The sequence below is a fragment of the Haliotis asinina genome, chromosome 6, assembly GCF_037392515.1.
Source record: "Haliotis asinina isolate JCU_RB_2024 chromosome 6, JCU_Hal_asi_v2, whole genome shotgun sequence".
Lineage (NCBI taxonomy): Eukaryota > Metazoa > Mollusca > Gastropoda > Lepetellida > Haliotidae > Haliotis > Haliotis asinina.
This window is the reverse complement of record NC_090285.1, coordinates 40,098,555-40,115,638: the sequence shown is the minus strand read 5'-3', so window position 1 is coordinate 40,115,638 and position 17,084 is coordinate 40,098,555. Positions and strand designations below refer to the sequence as shown.

At 41.3% G+C, this 17,084-nt stretch overlaps 2 protein-coding genes across 4 annotated transcripts; one reads left to right on the top strand and one right to left on the bottom strand.

Annotated features, from left to right (window-relative positions):
- Positions 1 to 3,037: 3,037 nt before the first annotated feature.
- On the top strand, positions 3,038 to 5,332 carry LOC137286304 (uncharacterized). Its single transcript, XM_067818081.1, has one exon. It carries the CDS (start codon positions 3,038 to 3,040, stop codon positions 5,330 to 5,332), a length of 2,295 nt encoding a protein of 764 aa, XP_067674182.1.
- A 3,244-nt stretch (positions 5,333 to 8,576) lies between these two features.
- LOC137286283 (uncharacterized) lies at positions 8,577 to 15,840 on the bottom strand. Of its 3 annotated transcripts, none has more exons than XM_067818047.1 (6): positions 15,388 to 15,840; positions 14,253 to 14,300; positions 12,772 to 13,125; positions 11,852 to 11,917; positions 11,315 to 11,399; positions 8,577 to 10,341 (listed from the first exon to the last, which is right to left on the bottom strand). In XM_067818047.1, exons 1-6 carry the CDS (start codon positions 15,437 to 15,439, stop codon positions 10,074 to 10,076), a joined length of 873 nt encoding a protein of 290 aa, XP_067674148.1. In that variant the 5' UTR covers positions 15,440 to 15,840; the 3' UTR covers positions 8,577 to 10,073. The 3 variants fall into 3 exon arrangements, with proteins under 3 accessions (XP_067674148.1, XP_067674150.1, XP_067674147.1); XM_067818049.1 differs by having other exon boundaries at positions 8,577 to 10,338; positions 15,388 to 15,667; XM_067818046.1 differs by having other exon boundaries at positions 8,702 to 10,335; positions 15,388 to 15,604.
- Positions 15,841 to 17,084: the final 1,244 nt, after the last annotated feature.

Below are 17,084 nucleotides of genomic sequence, written 5' to 3'. Positions count from 1 at the left end.
TCTTCTCAAGACTTCTAGCGCTCTGCGTCTATGATGTCCTCTGACTCAAAAAAGAAAAACTGTACCGGTAGGTGTAATAATGGTTTTTTTTAGTGTGGTTTCCTGTTCAAATGCTATGACAGACCACCACAGACAAGTTCAGAATGATATATAATATAGTTGCTGCAAATGAAAGCTTTTCTCTCGACCGATTAATGAGAAAGTTAAAAATGCTCATCCTATCTCAAGTGTGTGTTCGGCTTAGTTCAGCCACTTATGTACTTATGGTAAGAGTAAATACTATCAATTTCCAGGTCGGAAATAAATAATTTTACCCGATGGTTTCCCAAACATTGACTAAGTGTTCATCCCTAATGACTTTCATAGATGTGCGGTTTATTATAGGGGTTGTCTCCACTTTACATCTACCGCTGAAAGGTATGAGTGATACAAAATCCGCTCCGAATGATACAGTCGTGCCTATACAAATCTAGTTCAAAATCAAATATGTATCTCAAGCACTGCTATATCTAATAATGAATTGACTTTTACAGTTAGGTTGTCGACATATCCGTTTTGATTATGCCCTGAAGAATGTGGGAATAGTCATTGAAACAACTGTGGTGAAATGGACCTAATTCAGAATAGGAACTGTGCGATATTGCTGGCTTCGTAACTGTGAACAATTCTTAAAACAAATGAACTGTTGAAACATCCAAATCAGCTTCTACATAATACGTATTCTCATACACAGGATTAACATTGCTTCATTACTGGACAATATTTGACTGACCTCGGGATTATGATACTGTGTCACCAGTCGCGGTTCTGGATCTTGAGATTGCTGGAAAAGTAATGGACCCTAAACCATGGATCACATGGTTGCTGGACCATCAACAAGGTCCAAAATAACGTCAATATATCATTAAGGTCACACCTTCTTGTTATTAGAGACATTTGTGTAGCGCCGATATCCAGTTCGCTAGTTCAACTGCTCAAGGGCGTTTTTGTTTTTTCTCCGATGACTGGATGTCCATCATGACCGCACATCGTATCTTTAGTCTCAACTTCTTGTCATCAGTTTATCTGTATATGCAGAGACTATAGTTTTGCGACGTTTTTGCTATGAAGTATCTTTACATTGACAACATTTGGGAAGAATCCCTTAGAAGACTGTGAAATATAAGATCTGAATATGACAGGCACATAGTATTGGAAATTGCTCTTATATTTGCTCGACACAGGTTCGACCAATGTCGTAGGACAACAATAATGTGCTCTGTGTCAAACATCAAAAATGTACTAAAAGTGTATGGTAGATGGGTTTGGTTGATAGGGAAGGACATGCTTCCTTATAATTTTTTAAAAACCTGTTTGTTGTCAATGATCTCCGGTAATCTTTAATGCAATGTACACCTCTGTGTAATTAAGCTCTGGGGAGTCTCTGTCGGCAGATGATTTACCGGGACTGGTTGGTCTGTTTCCTGTACGTTGTAGATTTGCAAGAACAGAAGCCCTTAAACGATATTCCGTTACTTGATAGACTTTTCTTCTGTGTGTCTCTCGAAAATCACAGAGTATTCACATTCATAGCTGCCACATAAAGACATTTACATAACAGAAACTTTAATCATTTTGTCGTCTTGTGAGACAACGTATGACAATTTGTGGATGTAACCTTCAGCTGCACCACGCCAGACAAATACATCATGTATGTTTCTCACCACATGTCATGCATCTACAATGTACAATACAGTTTACGAAATGGGTGAAATATTGCCAGTGTGACTTAAAATCTTATCTCTTCCAGACTAACATGTCTGCCGAAAAAGTATTTCCATTTCGGAGTGAACATCTACTATGTGTATGCGTGTCTTAGGTGGAGGGTTGATGTGTATTAGGGGCTGGAATTGAGGGGTGGAAGAAGTGTAGACTTCTTGCATGCCCATCGAACAATGTTTTCGGACAGACATATGTCCATTTTCGTAGAAGTCGGGGTGGCTGAGCGGGTTAGGCAACTGCGCTCGTGTACTGACGATTAAGTGCCAAACATTGACGGTGCGGGTTCGAATCCCGGATGGGACTCAACCCCCACCCGAAAAAAGTACTAGAATTTACACTTTCCTAAGAAAGTGTAATCCCAAGTATGACCTATGCTACATTTGACCACTTTCCAAATGGTTCTGTGTAATCATAGCTTTCGGCCGTGGGTGCCGTGCCAATTTACACTCATCAGAGGGATACAAAAGGTACGCAAATACCAGTTGTGGATGGTGGCTTAGCGGGTTAAGCTGGTGACTTGGATGCTGGCGAATAGGTGCCTGACTGGGACTCAACCAAGGATATAATAATAATAAAGTAGATTTTTTACTTTCCTAAGAAAGTGTATCATAAATGTGACATATGTCACAGTCATAGGTCAACTTGTATTTTCTGGTATTTTAGAATACTTGTGTTTTCTGGAATTTTGATAAATTTACACCCGTCCTCGCGGATTATTAAGAACAGACATAAAGATACTCTTGATTTATGTGAGTCAGTTTAGTGTACGCAGCTCTCAGCAATATTCCAGCTATATCCGGACTGATGTGAGCAGTAATGATGAGAGACATATGGATTCTACAAACAATTCTCTACATATCTTTGCTTTACTATAACCAATGTTCCTATTTTCACATACAACTACCTACTCTTTTGAAATGAGTAGTTCCAACAATATTATGGCAGGGGATACCAGAACTAGATATTACACTCTTTAACGAATTAAACCAGCGGCGTTTCTTTCGTGATGTCTCTGTAATTTTGCTAAAAGCGGGTTAAAACTATATTCACTCACTCATGTTTTTGTTTTCAGTTTGACGTCTGTGGCGATATAAATCGCCATCAACTCTGAAGAAAGACAGGCCACCTCGGGATACATCGGTAGCCACTGTCAACAGAACATCCAATAACTGATCCGTTGTGTCAAAAACGGGATGCAACTGTGATGAATGAAAACCATATTGATCTTCCATAGTCGTCACTGTAACGCCCAGCCGACCATTTCCAACTCTTCGCCATGCCGGCCCTCGGAGATGGCATTCTAGTGATGTCGTCTTTAAAAGGAGTCGTGGTATTAGTTGTTGCTGTTACGTGCCTACTTTCAGCGTTGCTGTGGAGCCTCCCCGGGGATAATGAACAGACTCTGTGGAGAGTCCCATCACGTCAAGCCACCTCGGCGGTGAACCCTGTTAAGGAAAGAGTTAAAAAGTCAGCTCAAATTAAAGAGACATGTAAAGTTCTGACGCCGTCCGAAGACGATATGAGACTTTTAAAGCTTCTTTCACGGGAGCCTAATAAAGACTCGGATCAAGGGAAACATAACAGTGGCATTAATGAGCAAGGTGATGTGACTAGACTGGCCACATGTTCAGTTCTAGTTGCCTGTGATGGACGAGAGTCGGTTACATGCAAGACAAATATCTGTTCTCATTTTAAGGTTAAAATGGGATCCCCAAGCCATATCATACACGATGTGGCGCCTGATGCTCTTGGGGACATTTTAAGTCTTCGAGGAAGCAACAAAAGTGGAATCGATGTAATGTGCGACCTGGGAAATACAAAAACCATGGCAGATAATCACTGGCAGAGTGTAATAATTCGGCATCGCAGCAAGTGCCACCATGATGGGAGCATAGCAACATATCCCCAAAACATCCATATAATCAATATAAGGTTCCTCTCACGGTGGGAGCTTTTTGCCAGAATGAAGCGGTTAAGTGAGCTGGTCACCTCAAAACCACAACATAGAATGAAAGTGTTAGATTTTTCTAAGTACCAGAGCCTTATGTGGGAAGACAATGACAATCTTCGGGCTCTTCTTCAGGGGCATGTTGCTGAAAATGATTCCAATCCCACTCTCATTGACATCGCAAAGCAGAAGGGATTCAATGTAAGAATATTTGATTTATCAGAAGAGGATTATCATCGTTCTCTTGACTTGAAACATATTTTAGAGGATAGTAACACAGGGTGTTTATTTGATGAAGATCGAGTAAAACCATTTGCGGACATTCCATACTGTCAATGTTCTATTTATCAAGGGGCTGACTATACTCCGGAACAAAAGTTGGAAGAATTACGAAAGTGCTTATTCAGCGTAAATGACATTCCCGCAGCAAACAGGTTGTTGACGATGACTTTTTTAGAAAACACGCACTGGGAATTCTCTACTGAAAAGGCAGCTGATGATGCTATTACTGACATAATCAACAGTGTCATCCGCGCCGACATTGATTCCATCGTATTCCTGATGAGCGACGTGGGCAACCCGTCCTTCTCTCGACTTGACCACTCGCTATTCATGCAAACCCAGGCTTCAAATCCCTTTCTTACTATTTTCTATCCTTCATCTTCTGAGAATGAAAGAAAACTGGCAGTTCTTGCTCAGAACAGAGATAAATTGATTTCTGTAGACGACATTCATCTAACGATTTTAGATTTCATTTCTTCAGTTCCGATTGCTGACAATCAAAATAAACTCGAAGGCTCTCCCAGCAGATACCGGGGACTATCTTTGTTGAGATCCATAATCCCGTTCCGTTCAACCGAACAGCTCGGAGTAAGACCCCCTAGTTTCCCTATATGTGAGTCACGACAACTACGCTATCCTAACGATACTATCCAGGCTGCATTTGCCGAGACTGCGGTGGGCTTCATGAACAATTACATACAAGACAGGATCAAGACAGAAAAAAGGATTAGAAACAGCTGTCGTCCAGTAGTCGGTGTAAGATTTCTTAATGTGCGTAAGTCTCACCAACACGGCCGAAGCGTTACGTTGATGGATTTAGAAATAAGGGCCGTTTCCACAAAGAACGTTATACTGATAAAGGATGTAACGGTGTCCTTGAAACATGAATCCCACAGCAATCATTCCTTGGACGTCAACACGAAGGAAGGAAGACTGGAGACGTTGCTTGAGGGGCACATCTTACCGTCCGTGTGTTCGGGTGACATGGATGTGAACTTTTCACTGATCGCGAAGTCTGAAATCCCGTTATTTCTACGAAGCGCCCTAAGCTTTGGCGCAAAACCACGAATGATTAGCGTGCATGGAGAATGTCTGTTTTTGTTGGTGCGTGGTTTTGCTGACAGCGCTGCTTACTATGTCATGAACGTTTGTGATGATAGGCAGTACGACTTCGCCTTCAGCGGCCGACTGATTAACGTGTTTTCCTTTGTCACGTTACCAGTGAAGTTGACGGTAAAATCTGGCCAGGTGCATTTTGTGACATCGTTTGTAAAGACGTCCTACTTTATCCATGAGTTGTCCTTCCACTATGAAACACATCACCATATGACATTACTCTGAAACCTGTCCAGATATGACATTACTCTGACACCTGTCTGATATGACACTTCTCTGACGTCTGTCACAGTTGACGTCACTCTGACACCTGTCACATATGGCACTAGTCGGACACGTATGACATTACACTGAAAATCGTTACATATGTCATTACACCTGTCTACATGTGACACCTGTGACATATGACATTACTCTGACACCTCTCACGTATGCATTACTCTGAAAGCTACCACGAATTGGACGGTATTAAAGAAATAAGCACAGCTGACATTGTCAACTATGAAACCGCGTCACTCTGTTACAGTAGTTTCTAATCAACACATGTGGAGGATAGGGTAGGGGTTTACAGATATATGCATCATAAAATGACAAGCATAGGGCGTTTCTATGAACGTGTATTTATACTGAACATTAATCAAGCCACGCATACACAAACGCCCGCGCACACACACATACACATACACATACATAGATACATACAGCCACAATCCGGGGTACGCTGATATTTTCGATACTAGTAATGTTTCACGTTTCCAAAATAAATATTGCCTCAAGTATAATCTGAATAGATTTAACCCTCTGTCAAAAGCCAGCACCCATTCACACTGAGCGGGTGTACTGAGGAAGTTCACCTAAAGAATGCCCAATGTGTATCCTATTGGTGTGCTGTTATGCAAACATAACGCCTGGGGGAAATCTCTGTTGTGCCATTGATACGTTGAATGAATAAATCAAATTCTAACACTTTAACATCCGTCTATGTTCAGCATGTGTGACAGTTTTCAGTAGTGTCAGGTAGTCAGTCGTGATGCATGATTTGCGAGACCATTGCGGCACGATACGTTATTTCGTAAACATTTCGTAATTCTTCCAGTCACCTGGCAAGATAGGTTGTTAATAATAGATAAACTAATAGAAAAATAGTACATGCATGTAAATGTATGTAGTAGAGCGGAGTGATCATTACATTTACGTACATAGCTGTCACCATCGTTGTCGCGTGATGTCTGTTTTTTTTCATAGTAAATTTTCACCAGGATTTCAAAGTTCCTTCTGTGAATGATATCAAGGAAAACATTTAACCGCCGACTAGTTCGATTAGCTGACCGCTTCAAACAATTTCAAGAGACAGTTGCACTTAGTCACATGACGTAATTGTACAACGAATTGTCATTTATCATGAAACCTGGATTCGCCACTTGCAAAACAACCGTATGATGAGTGAAGGCATTTGTCATCACTATCACCAAAGGAAGAAACACTTCCATCAACAAACTGCTACGGCCTCCAGCTTCGAGGGATGTCTTTCAAAAGGCAAGGCAGAAGGAGAAGCAAATAGTGGTAGTCACTTACGATTCCATCAGGATAGTGCTCCAGTGAGCAACATGTTCACTGTCATGACTACATTCCACAGGTATGGTTTTGATCCCCTTCAGCACGCGCCCACTTCTTCTGATCAGACTTCCATCTGTTTCCTTACAAGAAGAAACATTCAACTCTTTCCAGAACCCAAACAGACTAGTTACCATGGAGACTGTGGCTCGAGCAAACATGGACGAGGATTATGTTGTATTAGATACACGTACTTCTTATGTCTTTGGATATTATGTCATGTCTTTATATGCGACTCTCCGAACTCACCAGTCACGCCCTGTAGAAAGAAATGTAACGCCTATTGTGAGTTTGAAGACACGGGCTACGGTTGATCGACCTACGGTGCAGGGTTGTACCGCCTATGTACGTTATGTACTGAGAGACAGTTACTGTGGTGTTTGTTTGGCCTATCGTATATCTACGATGTTGAATAATACAGTGACGGGTATTTTAATATTTGTATCATGGACTGTTGGTGTCAACATATCCTGTACTGAAAGAATCTGTGACGCTTACCGCATGCGATGTCCAATCGTACATCAACCGGACTGGATGAACAGATATTGTGGTGCTCGGTTCATGGTCTGTCGTACCTGTTTTGGTTGATAAACTTGCGGTCTGTGTGATGTTTGACTCATTTTCTGCCTTACGTCTGCTGTAGTGGATGGGAGGTTGGTGATTATTGTGAAATTTGTTTGACATACTATTGTATCTGTGTTGAGTGAAACACTGACAGTTACTTGGGTGTCTGGTTTATGGTTTATTTTACCTGTGTTCGATGGAACTCGGTCTCTAGTTCATTGTCTATGATATGATACTGTAAATCAAGAAATTAACGCGAACAATAAATTAATGCGAATTTTGTTGCTCGCATTACCTTTTGCGTATTTGTTGCTCGCATTACTTTTTAAACGCATTTCAGTCTACTTTTTCAACGTGATAATAACTAAAAACAATTAAAGTGACGATTCAAAAATTTATTCTTGCAGACATGAGCACTTACACGGCAATAAATAACATTCAAAGTCACAGTCTCTGGTGCTCACAATATTGTCATTTCCTCTTAATCACTTAAATACACCAGGCAGTCCGGCTAATTGCCACCCACGTAATACCGCGTCTCTGTTCTTAGCCACGGTGTCGAAAGCCGATACCATCCACCTGGCATGAATGGGTTTCATCACACTAATCCTGAGGTCCACGCCAATGTTATCACTGCTGTCCAGGTTTTCTGACACTTTCTCTGCATACCACTGGGTGAATTGCTCACGCATGATTGATGTAACGTCCCCATTTCCACAGCTGAGACATGGATATTGTATCTGACGGTCAATGTGATGTTTCGTTCATTTACTATCGTGCCTGATTTGGATGAAACCCTGACGTTTATTGTGATGTTCATGGTCTATCCTGTATTGTGTGTTTTGTTCCACAGCTGGGATCAATATGAGTGAGTGAGTTCACTTTTACACCGCTCTCAGCAATATTACAGCTATACGGTGGCGGTCCGTAAATAATCGTGTCTGGACCAGACAATCCAGTGATCAACAACATGAGCATCGATCTGCGCAATTGGGAACCGATGATATGTGTCAACCAAGTCAGCGAACCTGACCACCCGATCCCGTTAGTCGCCTCTTACGACAAGCATAGTCGCCTTTTATGGCAAGCATGGGATCAATATGAAAGGAAAATATAACTATGTTTATGTTCTGTTATCGATCCAGCTAGTCAGACTGACGACTTGAAGCTTTGCACTGAGAATAGCAGGTAGGAATCGTTTACATGCTCAGCACAACATTCCGGTGATAAAACTTTTTTCCTGCGTTCCATTTTTACCATGGATTAGACAGAAAAAACATTCTGATAAAAATGCTATTTTAAAGAGATTTTATTTCTACATATTCTTCTCATGTGTATTCATTATTTCCTAAAGCATTAATATCATGAACTATTAATGTTCATTTTGTTTATTGTTCTTAAAACACAACGCTGGAGTGTTGACCTGGGTTACGAAAACTTTGACCTTTCAAACACACAAACAATCTCAACATTATATACATGCTCTGTAACGACAACGTAACAAAAAAAACTTGACGTGTTGTTTTGGTGTTAACATACTAAGAGCATATAACTGATTCAGACATGATATCATTGCTCAATTACAGTAAAATCACCGCTTTACAAATTTCTAAACCATGATTACAGAGAAAGAGTTCGGTAAATCCATAGAGGTCTGTTAGAGACACATGGAGTAAAATGTCAGTCTTTAGTGTGACCGCCACCGATAACAGTTTGACAGCGATGACGAACAGAAGAAACGAGATGCTGAATGTTGTCTTGAGGAATGTTTTTGATACTCTTTTCTGAAGTGCTTTGAGCAGTTCTTCTAGAGTCTGAGGTGGCGGATCACGCTGGCGCAAGAGTCAATGTAGAGTATCCCATAAACATTTCAAGAGGTTCATGAACATTGCTATGTTGGAGGAAGTCCCATCAAACACGTGACATCGAGCATGGTTATGCTCCAAAGATCAACCGTTGACGTTGATGAGAAACGGGAACGACGTGACGTTCAACTGGCCAAAACGTCTGACGTCCCATAGTCAACTGCGCACTGTCTGGTCGGAGATTCGACGCAATCTAGGAATTTGGATTGTCTAAGGATTTGGATGATGAGGTCATGATGTTTGAACAAAGATGTCTCGGCCGAGTGTGGCGACCCTTGGTCGCGGTGGCAACTCCAGGTCGACTTGACCTGAGTCTGTCATTAACAGTCTCAGTATTGCATCAAGGCCACAGGTTTGAGATGGTCTGTGTAGTCAAGCCGAAGTGCATTGCCACCTGATGTTGCGATTCCCGTCCTTGTAAACGGCCGACGTCGTTGTGTCGGTGAGCTTTTGTCTGGCTATAGTAACTTAAAGTGATGTATGAGAGGTACCATCGATGTGGCTTTTTAAAGCCTATGGTGATGGTGATGCACAATTTCAATTTCATGATGCATAATTGTGCATTTCACGTAGGGTGCGCTTTAACGATTCACTAGAGACGTAAGCCTAACGTTACCTTTTTATTCAACATTTCATTTTTTAAAATGGTTTGACGTCGGCAACGGCCCTACATGTTGGGACTCAGCATTGACTGGTTTGTGTAAAATATTGTCTTAAACTTCACATTTTTCCTATGTCTAGTTTCATTTGTATTGTTTGAAGACTATATAACAACAGCTATTGTCACCATCACGGATGTTCAACGGACTTGTCTACGGCAACATACATGTTTACAATGGCTAAATAAAATCCTCACAAACGAGGTCGAGATGACCCAAGGGTAACAACTGCCCTCGACTGTTAGGTCAGCTGACCGTGTAGTGTCATTCATACAACTCATTCTCTATGGTCACAAGGCTGCTCTTGTCGGTGTCTGCAGTTATCTTCGGCGTTGTCATCCTCATCACGGCATCCTCCGGAATCCCGTTGACGCATTTCCGGCATCCGACCGTTGCATACTCGCTCGAAGTGTCGACTTCTTCAGCTATGTGCTGGTTATCCATATTGCTGGAGTGGATCCCACTATCTCTGAACTGACACACAGTCGTCTCTCCCTTCAGGCTCCTCACGCGTAACCTACTGCTGCTGCTGCTGAAACAAATGTGTCAGTTATCTTTATTCAGCAATTCACAGTGAATATACAATTTACGACAAAAAAATCCTTTGAAATTTTACATTGTATCAATTTCACTAAAATACTTCCTGTGAATATGAAAAAACCCAAACAAATCTCCATGTTGTTAATGATAATGGTTTAGGTGTGAGACAGGTATTTGGTGGTACATGTGCTTGCTATGCAACATTTATCTCGTTGTACGAGATGTAATTACGTGTTGAAAGCCAGTACGAAAAGGGAATGGACAGGGAATGTTTTGATTATTGCCAAAATCAAATTTCACCGAAGGACTAATGATTAGTTGGTTTCATGTTTAACGCTACACTCATATTCATATTCCAGCTACAAGACAATCGAGTCTAGACCAGACAATCCAGTGGTCAACATGATGAGCATCTATCTACGCAACTGAGATCCGATGACATGTGTCAACCACGTTAGCGAGCCTGACCACCCGATCCCGTTAATTGCCTTTTACAACATGCATGGGTAGCTGAAGACCAACCCTAATCCGTATGTTCATGTGTTTGAAGGGAGACAGAATGAGACTGCTTCCATGCCGAATATACGTTGTTCACGAACAAATCAGTTCAGCAGAAAAACCCACCACGTTTACATCACGTGTTAGATTCGTGGGAAACAGGAATTCTCTAGGAAATATTTAACGACACAGCTGTGTAATGGTAGCCTGTCTCATAGTCTCTGATTCACATTATTTCCCTACTGCTCAGGCACCCTGTAATGTTAAACCCCTAGCAAAGCTAGTCTAGATTTCCCCAGGTCCCCTTTGGGGCTCATTTTCAATTTGGGTATGGGTTTATTTGTTACCATCAAAATTACGTACAAAACGTGAGTCATGAGCAATGGTGGAAGTACGATATTATGTTTGCTTCAGACGCAAATCTGATTCCGAAGAAATCGATATGACAAAACAACATGTATACCCACCAGCAGCAATATGCTATAGCAGCTCCAGCAACGAAGCACACAAATGCAACACCCAAGAGACAGCTGGCCAACAGCGTCACTGAAACTGGGGAACATCAGCTGATCAACGACAATCACCTATCATTGTATCGAACATACGGCTGTCTCGAAGTACAATCTACGTCCCAGCGCATGTAGTATTTAGTCATCATATTCCAGTTGTATCGAACATCGAGGTATTTACGTATGTCCTAAATTCGACACCCCGGCGTTCACTTAAGTCATATAACCAGGGAATTTTGAAATGGTTAGACCTGAATTATACCACTCATTCTTTCTCGCTTTGAACATAAATACACAAAGTAAAGTGGATGTGTTTTGTCCCACGCCGCAGTTTTCGAGCATTATCACGGCGTCGGACACCAGAAATGGGCTTCACATTGTGCCCATGTGAGGAGTTATCCCGGGCCTTTGGTTAAACGGGACCGGCGACCCTTTCGTCCCTGACAGTACAGCGTAGTACGAGTTCAAACCGCATTTTGATGAAAAACTTTATACCTTGCGTTGTGCTCTCTGAAGCTCCATGTGGAAACGTCTCACAGTGTAGAGATAAAGGTCTTTTGTCTGGAAAACATGGCAAATGTTAGTACAGCTTTGAGCAGCACCCAGGGACTGACAACATGGCAGAGATCTATCACAACACATGGACTACAAAGACCATCTGAATCATTACAGAGATTCACCGTGTTAAGTGAGCCACAAAGATATGATCCACCACTATAAGAGGATGTTACACTGACAGGATCCATAACAATACTATAAGGTGGGTGAACGAGCGTGGTTTTACGCCGCTCTCAGCACTATTCCAGCTATATGGCGGTAGTCTGTCAATAATCGAGTCTTGACCAGACAATCTAGTGATCAGCAGCATGAGCATCGATCTGTGCAATTGGGAACCGATGACATGTGTCAACCAAGTCAGCGAGCCACCCGATCCCGTTAGTCGCCCTTTACAAGCATAGTCGCCTTTTGTGGCAAGCATATGTTCCTGATCCAGGATCTTCAGGGGTAAAGGGTTAGTGAATGAGAGTGGTTTTACATGATAGTGTGACAGATATCATTGCTGCATTATTATAACAGAGCCACAGGAGCACAATGATCACATGATGTATCATTACTACAAATATGCAATACATGACATTGTATAACAGGATGACATATGCACTGATTGATTGTTGTTTAACGCCGCACTCAGCAATAATCCAGCTATATGAGCGCGTTCTGGAAATAATCGAGTTTTGACCAGACAATCCAGTGATCAACAACATGAGCATTGTACGATTACATGGATACGATGGTATGTGCCAACAATGTCAGCGAGCCCCTGACCCCCTGATCACGATAGTCGCCTCTAGGACAAGTTTGGGTGAAGATCAATTCCAACCTGGATCTTCACGGGTATCGACAAAAGCACTCACCTGATGACCGTAGAGAGAAACAGTACTCAGATGGGTCATCGTCAGTGCTACGTGATGAATTCCGTTTCTTCACAACAAAACTCCAAGGACTGTCTTCATCAATAGGTTTTGCAATACTATGAAATGAAACATTACTCGCATTTGCTGTCAAAGCAGGGGTTAGAATGTACACGTCAAACAGTTGTTGCATGACAGGATAGTGACGCCTTGTGACTTGTAAATCCCGGCTGAAGTTGTTTACCGTTAGCTGGCATACACACATAGACACGTGAGGTTGCAGGTCTTTCGGATGAAGACGGATGCTTCCCATGGTGAAGGTGAACTCGTCTTGAGGACGCCGACATATGTTAATCACTGGTTAACAATAGAATGTAATACAGTTGTATTAATTCCTTGATTACCTTGATGAGATGGGACCTTACACTCATTGATGGATCAAGGCTTCATGTTGAGGGAGCGACAATGGCGAGTTCAGGAGCAGATTACACAGAAAAGATCCATTACAATACCACAGCGAGTGACATTACTACTAATCTTGACACAATTATCACACTAAGGTAGACATTAGATAGATATCCATTGATACAAACGTATGACATCAGTACAGAGATCCACACGATGAAAACAAAATGATAGATATAGCAAACCCTTCCTACATCTACTGAGATTCATACAGGGATTATGTAGCGTGACATCGGTACTGAGATTCATACAGTTATTATATAGAGTGTCATCAGTTCTGAGATTCATGCAGTGATTATATAGAGTGGCGTCAGTACTAAGATCCATACTGGGATTATATGGAGTGATATCTGTACTGAGGTTCCTACGGTGATTATACAGAGTGTCATTAGTACTGAGATCCGTACAGTGATCGTATACAGTGACATCAGTACTGAGATCCATACTGTGATGACATCAAGTGACATTTGTAAAGAGATCCATGCAGTGATTATATAGACTGACATTAGTACTGAGATCCATACAATGATTACAAAGAGTGACATTGTGTACTGAGATCCATACAGTGACAATATACAGAGACTTTAGTAAAAGATCCTTCACTGATTATATAGGGTGAGATCATAGAGTGAGACTATACAGAGATCACCGCCGAGATTATACGAGAGTGAAATTATTACAAAGATCCACAAAGTCATTATATAGAATGACAATAATACAGAGATCATCACAGTAATCATAAAGACAGACAGTGTTGAGTCCACCCACCAATGAACGATAAGCAGAGAGTGTGATGACATGATATCAGAGAGATCGGTTGTTCTTCTATCCCATCGTGCGTAGCAATTACATCCTACTTATCCGGGAATAAAAGTTCAAAAAAAAGTATTGTCGAGAGAAACAATATTCCCCATTCTGAATTTATGTTTTGTAATTCTATTAGAATCATATGTGGTTAATAGAGCTGATGTGTCGAAGCTACACCAACCATAAACAAACCATGTACCATGTTTACTTACATTGGAATCCTTCATCGGGGCATATTCCACAAGCCGCTCGCCTGCACACTGTAAATGAAAAGAAAATAATATATACAAACAGTCGACGTCAAGTTCGTCCTGGTCACCTGCTGCATCAATGCAACTCAATAACAAACTATGGATATAACGAACAAACATTAGTGGCCCCTGTGAATTCGTCATAACGCTTGTTTTATAAACTGGGGTATGCTCCTGTGGGTGAGAATGACATTTCAGATATATCTCAGTGTATCAGTTACATCTGGGAGGAAGGGACATTGCCTTGCAGGACATATAGGGTTAACAGGTTGGTGAAAGCAAACAGAAATTATAAATAAATGTATATAATTCTGTTTCAGTGATGTGGGTACTCAGATACTCGTACACTAGAACAGGGGTTTCCAGCTCAGATTATTGGGGCGTCTGAAGCATCATGTAATTCAAATAGAACATATTTTGTTAGAACATTCTATTCAAGACTTGAACTGCTACTGTTACAACTACCAATGATGACACTAGGTACTCATCGCGCTTCTTCAACTACAGGGGTCATAGGAATTAGCATCAGCATCACCAAGAAGAAGAAGAAGAAGAAGAAGAAGAAGAAGAAGAAGAAGAAGAAGAAGAAGAAGAAGAAGAAGAAGAAGAAGAAGAAGAAGAAGAAGAAGAAGGAGAAGAATTGTATTTTAGGCCTCCGGTACACATACCAAACATAGACACTGTTATTACTGCATTATTTCTTTAGCTTGTTGCACGTTTTGAATATAAAGACAAGTGTTATAAGTCGGTATCATTTGTGGAGGTCATAAAAGATGAGAATGCGATTTCTGGCTGTTTGCCTATGTATATATTGGTACATACAGAATTCTCAGATTATGAAGTGTACGACATGTGAAAGTAAAGTGGATTTCATTCTGTGTAACTCCTTACGCATAAAATCAATCATTTTATGAACTGGATAGCTACCAAATGCATATAACCCAATATTCATTGTCTTAGACCATTTAGAAATATAAATACACAAATACACTACAACTATTGATCAATGTACCCCTTCACATTCATGAAGTCCACGAATTCAAAAGTCCAGAACATCAGTTAGCCTGCTTTAAGATTTTGTATACTATCTACTTACTTTGAAATATGACAATAAAGTAGACGGCCGCCATTACCCTGGTGGTGTCCATGTCCACTGTTTAAATAGAGATTTTCATGTACAGTATTCCAGCCTCAGTCTCAGAACCACGTGGTTACAGTAAGAAGGTCCCGTGAAGATTAGTTTGCGCACCATGCATATCATATCCTAGAGAATGTGCATTACATGTCCTCTGTTGACACTGAGTAACGATCGTCAGTTGAACACAGCAGTGTACTCGTGGGAACATGTTACAAGATGAATATGGGATACGGAAGGTGATATCACCAGCCTGATATTTCCAGTGTCAGAGGTGGTGGTCACTGCACCTGTTGTTCGAATAGGGACACGACAGAGAAGTATAGTGTAATATGCAGTGTATGTTATACCCCTAGTCAGGGCTGATGCCGAGTGAAATTATTACCCACAGTCAGGAGTGGTCAGGGCACATGTAATGTGTATATTAGACCCTTAGTGAGGGCACAGAGCAAGTGAAATTGTTACCTTCTGTCGGGTACAAGTGAATATATTCCATCGAGTCAGGACACAGGCAAAGTTATATTCTTACCCTTAGCCAAGGCACAGTTCATGTCTATATTACACCCATAGTCAGGGCACAAGCCAAGTGAAATTGTTACGCTCAATCTGGCACGAGTTATGTGCATTTAACATCCCTAGTCAGGGCACATGCAAAGTGAGATTGTTACCGTAGGTCAGGGTTGGTCAGGGCACATGTAATGTGTATCTTAAACCCCCAGTCATGGCACAGGTCAAATGGAATTGTGACCCTCAGTCGGCTACATGATATGTGTGTATTATGCCCCAAGTCAGGACAGAGCAAGGCACAGTCATGCTTATACGAAACTCCTAGTCAGGGCACAGGTCAAATGAAATAGTTACTCTCAGTTCGGCACATATTATGTGTATATTATGCCCCAAGTCAGGGCACAGTTCATGTGAAACTATTCCACCCCTAGAAAGGGCACAGTTCATGTGTATACTACACTCCTAGTCAGGACACAGTTCATTAATATTATTATGTTAAACCCCTATAGGTAGTGAGGGCACAGTTAATGTGAAACTATTAACCCCAGGCAATACATGGGTAGGGATGGACCGGTAAGGGTTTTAGCAGAAAAGTACAACTGTCGGGAAAGGTTCATGCAGCTCCGTTATAAAGAATGCCCTATCTGAAAATTACAGTTTAAGCAGATAGGTTGGTTAAGGGCATTTTGGATTATGGCTTTTAATTTTTCGACCAAAATAGATTGGTTTTGAGGCATGCAGACATGTGTCAGTTACATAATACCATCATATACCAATACATACCATCAATACCACGTTCCATTAACATACTATAAGGTGCAAGACATCACTAACGTATGGCACCTACATAAAATCATCAGCATTTAATGTTTATACAACGACACATGATACACACAAACGCATCGCACTTAAAAACAAACCGTTTCATCAGCAATTTGCACAATGCATGCCCTCACTAACACAATTCAAACGGCAATTAGATGCTATGACCAGTACATGTCATTTTAGCACAAATATATGTCATAGCAAACAAATACCAACAATTTCCTTTACCGTATGCATGAGACACAACTATTAGCACACTTCCTTTCCAAATGCCCCGGGGTCATGTCCAGTATGTTTGTTCACGAAACATTTATACCGCAATGAGC